At 45.4% G+C, this 7,023-nt stretch overlaps 1 protein-coding gene across 1 annotated transcript in view; it reads left to right on the top strand.

Annotated features, from left to right (window-relative positions):
- Window positions 1–358: 358 nt before the first annotated feature.
- Window positions 359–7,023, top strand: part of SYN2 (synapsin II) — a 163,715-nt gene continuing 157,050 nt past the window's right edge. The window contains exon 1 of the mRNA XM_055413563.2: window positions 359–867. Within this exon, the coding sequence (XP_055269538.2) occupies window positions 479–867 (389 nt within the window). The 5' untranslated portion in view covers window positions 359–478. The remainder of the gene's footprint in view (window positions 868–7,023) is intronic.

The following is a 7,023-nucleotide window of genomic DNA, read 5'->3' as shown; positions in this document are numbered from 1 at the left end:
ATTTCTCTTCGCTCCCAGTTTCCCTCGCCTCCATCTCGGTGGGACATGGTTCTTTTCTCCCCCAGTCAAAAAAGGGTAGGGCCTCTCCTGGCTTCCTCGCCCTCCCCACAGAGCCGCGCCCAGGTCGCAGGCGCCCTGGCACTCCGCGGACCTCGCGACCCCGCAGACCCCGAGCCCCAGACCCCGCAGGCCGGAGGCTCCCCGCCCGCTGCATTGGCGGCCGGTCGGGGGCGGTGCCGGCTCTGCGCAGAGGGGCGGGGCGACCCGTGGCCACGCCCCCGGCCCCGCCCGCTCCGTGGCGCTGAGCCCCGCGCCGCCCCGCCCGCCCGGCCCAGTCCTCCGCGGCTGTCTGCTGGGCTCGCGCGCCGCGGGCTGAGCTCGGGCCGCCTCGGCCGCCTCAGCCCCTCGCCGCCGCCCGCGTCTCGCCCTCTGCGCCGCCCGGCCCCGCCGCCCCGCGCGCCCCCAGCCTCTCAGCCAGATGATGAACTTCCTGCGGCGCCGGCTGTCGGACAGCAGCTTCATCGCCAACCTGCCCAATGGCTACATGACCGACCTGCAGCGGCCGGAGCCCCAGCAGCCGCCGCCGCCGCCGCCCCCCGGCCCGGGCGCGGCCTCGGCCTCGTCGGCGCCCCCGGCCGCTTCACCCGGCCCCGAGCGGAGGCCGCCGCCCGCCCAGGCGCCCGCGCCGCAGCCCGCGCCGCAGCCGGCCCCGGCGCCGTCGGTGGGCAGCAGCTTCTTCAGCTCGCTGTCCCAGGCGGTGAAGCAGACCGCAGCCTCGGCCGGCCTGGTGGACGCGCCCGCGCCCGCGCCCGCCGCCGCCAGGAAGGCCAAGGTGCTGCTGGTCGTCGACGAGCCGCACACCGACTGGTAGGTGCCCGGCCGCCGCCGCCGCCGCCGCCAGGGGCTCCGGGCTGGGGCAGGGGGCGCGGGGCCGCGCGGACGCGGCTCCGGGGCCCAGGGAGGTGTCACGGCGACGGAGGCCGGGGTCTGCGGCCCCGCGGGGAGGAGCGGTCCTGCGAGCGCGTGTGGCGGGGGCGGGGAGGCGGCGGTCCGCCTCGGAAGGTGAAGTCTGAGGTGAATCAGCCCCTCAGCTGAGTCCCCTCCTGATCTGCTGGAGCTGCTTTATCCCCTAGAGAGGAGTCTAGGAAGTAGTTTTTCTTCTTTCTTTCTGAGGGGTCGCGGAGGGGACAGACTTTTCTGCCTCTCTACATCCAAAGCTGAGGTGAAGAGGGTCCCAAAGCCCCGGAGGGACGTTAAAGGCCAATAAAATGGGTTCTGCTTTATGAGGCTGGGGGTTGGGGGCGAGTAAGGAATTAAAATAGGTATCTGGAGGGGCGGGGTGGTGAGGTGGAGAGGGCAAAGGTGTTTTTTCACCTGGTCGGTTGAAGGCTGGTGTCAGTATTGACAGCAAGGTTGGCGAGATCACAGATGTGGGAGCGCAGGTGTACACGGACCGGTACAGCATGGGGAAGTCTTTTAAGAATAGTACGATTCTTGTATTTTGTGCAGCCCCAGGTGTGTGTGTGAGGGGGCGGGGTTGGGATCTGTGGATTAATAAAATCTTTTTTGGAACGGGGGTATGTGTTTTGGGGTGGAAGTGATGGTGGCTTTTTCCAGCTGAAAGGATGATGACCGAGGTAAAATATTCTGGATCATTGAAGTGAAGTGAAGTCGCTCAGTCGTGTCCGACTCTTTGCGACCCCATGGACTGTGGCCCACCAGGTTCTTCTGTCCATGGGATTTTCCAAGCAAGAGTACTGGAGTGCGTTGCCATTTCCTTCTCCAGAGGATCTTCCCGAATCAGGGATCGAACCCGGGTCTCCCGCATTGTAGGCAGAAGTTTTACCGTCTAAAGGATCACAAATAAAAAGAGATCTGCCTTAATGCAGTAGATGGGGAACTTAAAATTTTTTTTCTTCTTTTCTTTTTTTTTAAAAGGGATATTCCAATTTGGAATGGTGAAGATTGGGGGAATGAATATGTGACCTCTAGTTGATAAAAGCATGAATGAGGTCTGTTTAAGATAAATTGGTTAAAAGAGGTTCTAATTTATGGAGGAGGAGATTGACCCAGGGGCTCATGGTTGGGGTGGGAGGTGATAGTGGAATTGACTGGTGAGGGGCTTGAAGAAATGAAGGGGTGAGGGAAAGGGGTTGCTTTTTCTCCTGGATCATGGAAAGGGTTTCTTTTTCTTTTTTTGGCTTGTTTGTTGGTGGTTTTTCCTTTCCTCACTAGAACTGGGGTTGGAGACTAGACCTAAGTCTTTCCTCCCAAGAGGCAGGCACAGAGGGACCATGGAGCTATTTGTCTCCATTTCCTCTTCTGACTGCTTCTCTGGTTTTCTCTATCATTTTCTTACTAGGAGACCTGCAGGGAGAGAGTGCTGGTGTGGGGGTGCTGAAAGTGAGATGTAGATGTGGAGATGCCCTCCTGCTGGCCCGTGACCATTCTGAATGGTCACTTGGATGGCTTGTGTAGTTGGCTTTTTCTTAGGACAGCAGAGTAGAAAATCTAAAGGGACCTTTGTAAGGAAATGACAGGGGCACAGGGAAGAGTGTAATGGGGAAGGTAAGAGAGTGTACGATGGTGCCATTGGCAGTACCCTAGGAGAATTACTGTAACTCAGTTCAAAATCAACAAGTGCTTATTAAGTGGGAAGGAAAGGTAACTAAGCTTTTTGAGCATTGTTATATGACAAACCCTGTACTAGGTGTTCGAACAGATCTCTTGTCAAATTTTTACCACCAAACTGAGGCTTAGAGAAAGCAAGTAATGTGTTCACATTCAAATGGTAGGACTAGAATTTGAGCTCAGGCCTGTTTGACTCCATTATTGCCACTCCATTATATTACCTCCTCCTGCTGCTGCTGCTGCTGCTTAGTCGCTTCTGTCGTATTACCTCCTATTATTATTATTTTATTATTAGTAATATTAATAATTAGCTCCCTCTAGGGGCTAGGCGGAGAAGGCAATGGCACCCCATTCCACTACTCTTGCCTGGAGAATCCCAGGGACGGGGAGCCTGGTGGGCTGCCGGCTATGGGGTCGCACAGAGTCGGACACGACTGAAGCGACTTAGCAGCAGCAGCAGCAGCAGGGGCTAGGCAGTGTACCCACCTTACAGGGAACTCAGACTCTAATTTGAGAGACAAAATGAAAACATAAAACAGTTAACAAAAAGGAATCTAGAATAATTAGTTGAGACTAGTGTTTCAGGCATTCAGTAAATGTAATGATGAGTGAGAGTTAAAATTATTGGAGAAAGCTTCACAAAGGATGTGTCCTGAAGAAAGGCCAGGAAAAGGAGGGGAGAAACGAGAATGAAATCAGTGCTTCATTTTTTATTCAAGAATCTGATCCTCCTGTACACGCTTCTGCCTGTTGAAGGCATTTGTTTTGGGTCTAATTACCAGTTAGGTACCCACAGGTAGGAAGGTACTCATTTGTATGGGTATGTGTTTATAACTGCTTCAGTGGCTTGAGATTTGAAACTTTCCTTGGGTAGTGCTATTCTCTAGGAAGACTACCTGCCTGGCATGAACCACAAAATTTACCTTGCCCTGGAGACTAGACTTCTGAAAGTAATAGAGGCCATTTTCCTATGGACTGACTCCCAGCTGTTTTCTTTGAAGTAATAATGTTGATTTATTAAAACTCATAAACCCAGTTTTAGTCTAGTGCTTGACAACAGTTCTGTGTTTCTGTGCTTAACAGCAGTTCTCAGACTTGCAGAGTCTGTCTTCATTTAAGGTGTCTATTTTGTTAAAAACATCTCAGTTAAATATTGCTGAGTGGTTTTATTGAAAAGTTTCTATGAGTTAAGAAGCAGATGCCTGTTTATGACAAGCTCAGTGACTTTAAAAGGTGTTTTTTGTTCTAAAGGTTGATTTCAGTAAATTTGTCTCACAGTTTAAGCTACCTACATAGTATTCTGTGAGCAGGTGCCATACATGCCTGATATTATTTCCTTGGTGCTTGAATAGGAAGTCAAAGTATAGCCTCCCAGTAAAATTTAAGAATTTTGGTCGCATTTGAATTATGGAGTTTTAACAAGTATTTCAATAATTGGAAATCTAAAGGGGGGCTTAAAATAGGCGGCCTTGATAGACAGCCGATTCTTTTGAATTTCTGTAGCATAATTATGGGCAATGGAATTTGGGGATCTTATCACTAACCAGGTTGATGGGAAAATTGGAGGGTGTTTCTCTCTTTTTTTTTTTGCTTGAAATGTGTTTTCATTGGGTGCCTGAGGCCTTGAGATTAATTGCACATTAAAGAATCATTGAAAAATGTTTCTGTTCCACTAAAAAGTGATATCAAGCTCATTATATACCTTTTTGATTAATTATTACTATAATTATAATATATAATAATACTTTTATTTTAAGAAATTACTATTATATGGATGTGAGAGTTGGACTGTGAAGAAAGCTGAACATTGAAGAATTGATTCTTTTGAACTGTGGTGCTGGAGAAGACTCTTGAGAGTCCCTTGGACTGCAAGGAGATCCAACCAATCCATTCTAAAGGAGATCAGTCCTGGGTGTTCATTGGAAGGACTGATGCTAAAGCTGAAACTCCAATACTTTGGCCACCTCATGCGATAAGTTGACTCACTGGAAAAGACTCTGATGCTGGGAGGGATTGGGGGTGAGAGGAGAAGGGGATGACAGAGGATGAGATGTCTGGATGGCATCACCGACTCGATGGACATGAGTTTGAGTGAACTCCGGGAGTTGGTGATGGACAGGGAGGCCTGGCGTGCTGTGATTCATGGGGTCGCAAAGAGTCGGACACAACTGAGCGACTGAACTGAATAATAGCTGTATTAATGTATAATAATATATATGTATATTGTGAGTATACACACACACACACACATATGCCTGAAAATGCGTGTCTTCTTGCACGGTTTGTACCTGAATTTGAAGTCCAGTTAAGATTGCATTTTAATGACCTTTGTGCTTAAGCAAGAAACAAGCATCCATTTTTTATTTTTTCTGTGTATTATATTCTTACTGGTTATGAGGTAAGTTTTCTCTCAGATTCTTCCCTGCCTGTGTTCCTGTGAGCCTAATTCCAGTGACCAAGTGTTTTTTCAACATGAAATGTCTCAGTGTTTGAATTTGAAAATCTGGATGGTATAGGTGTTCTAGGGATTATCTAGAATATCTAGAGACTGCAGATTGGTAAATCCATAGATGTTTATTGAACACCTCTGTATAGGGTATATATGCTAAGAAAAATGAGAAATAGTATTTCTCTTCTAAGATCTTTCTGTCTGGGTGAATAGACAGGATAAATACATTTTAAAAAGCTTCCAGAAACTTCCCCTCCTATTAGAACTATGGTCCTTGGATCAACAGAGTTGGCATCAACAGGAGCTTTTCTTTTTTTTAATTTATTTAGGGATCGTTTTACTACCTCTACTTTTGTCTTTGTTGTTGTTTTAAATTTTTTTAATTATGAAAGTATGATAACGCATTTACAGGAGACTTGGAAAATATAGAAGGTTACATATAGTTCTACTGTGTATTACAGTTAGTTTTTTAAGTAGATAAATGTAAGATTTTAGTTGAAGTTTCAGTGTCAAACACTCAAAAATTAATAGAATGAATACACAGAGAAGTAGGATATAGTAGACCTGAAAAACACTGTGAACCAATTCAACATAATTAGATGTATACAATTTTTACACAACAACAGAATTTGTAGGAACTTAAAATTTCTATGTAAGTTCCCATAGGCTGTAAACTGGGAGACACTGGAACATATCCAGGGACACAAAACAAGGTGCAAAATTTCATGGTCTAAATGTATTAAAATCATATGGGGTCTGTTCTCTTACCACTATGGAATTATGTTAGAAATCAATATCAAAAGATATTTGAAAATAATCCACATATTTTCAAGCACAGTGCACAACTTAGCCATCAAATGTCTCATAAAAGACTGAAAAAAACAGGGTAATTGCAGAGAAGAAAGCAGTTAAATGAGAAATTAGTATTAAAGATACTTTAAACAAAATCCCATGTATTTGGAAATTACATGTCTACTTTTAAATGATGGGTATATCTAAGAAGCCATAACAAGGAAAATTAGAAACTAATTGTAGTAGAATAAAAATGAAAAGAGAATTTATCAGAATTTGTTGCATGCAACTGAAGCTGCTCAAAACAATTGAATACAATATGGAGTCTTGAATAGGGTATGGAAACAAATAATGGACACTAGCATAAAGTTTTGTGAAATTTGAACAAAATGTGTACTTGCGTTAATAATACTGTATCACTTTTTAGTTTCCTGGATTTTTTTTTTTTACAGCATAGTATTTCTTTATATTTTCAGGATTGGATTGGAAGTTTCAAGCCTCATTCAAATTTTTTTTCAATCACTAAGATAATAAATTTTCTCTACTTTTATCAGTAATACTAGATGCCAAAATACATAGAACTATATGAAAGTTTTACGTGAATATAAATTAGAAATCTAGCATTCTATTCATACTAAGTAAAACAAGTGGAATAAAAATGTCATAAATTGTTTTATCTAGGCAAAAATTCATAAATTTTCTAAAATATATATATTATACGTTATATAGGCTTCCTGGCTCAGATGGTAAAGAACCCACCTGGCAATGCAGGAGACATAGAGACTTGGATTTGATCCCTGGGTCAGGAAGATCCCCTGGAGAAGGAAATGGCAACCCACTCCAGTATTCTTGCCTGGAGAATCCCATGGACAGAGAAGCCTCGCAGGCTACAGTCTCTGGAGTCGCAGAGTCACACACGACTGAGTGACTAAGACACATACTCACACACATGCATTATATATACATACACACACACATACTACCTCTATTTTTAATATACTTTGGGCATTAGGACTTGCTTATTCTTTAATACACAGCAATATTAATGAAAAGGCACAAACAGATAATGGTTAGGCAATAAACTTGTCTAAAGACTGATGGGCACAGAACCCTTCTTAAGCAGGAGCTTTTTGAGCTACAGATTATCAGGT

Source organism: Moschus berezovskii, chromosome 24 (assembly GCF_049115385.1).
Source record: "Moschus berezovskii isolate FMDL1 chromosome 24, NW_MosBer_1.0, whole genome shotgun sequence".
Taxonomy (NCBI): Eukaryota; Metazoa; Chordata; class Mammalia; order Artiodactyla; family Moschidae; genus Moschus; species Moschus berezovskii.
This window is presented reverse-complemented; position numbering and strand designations above follow the sequence as displayed.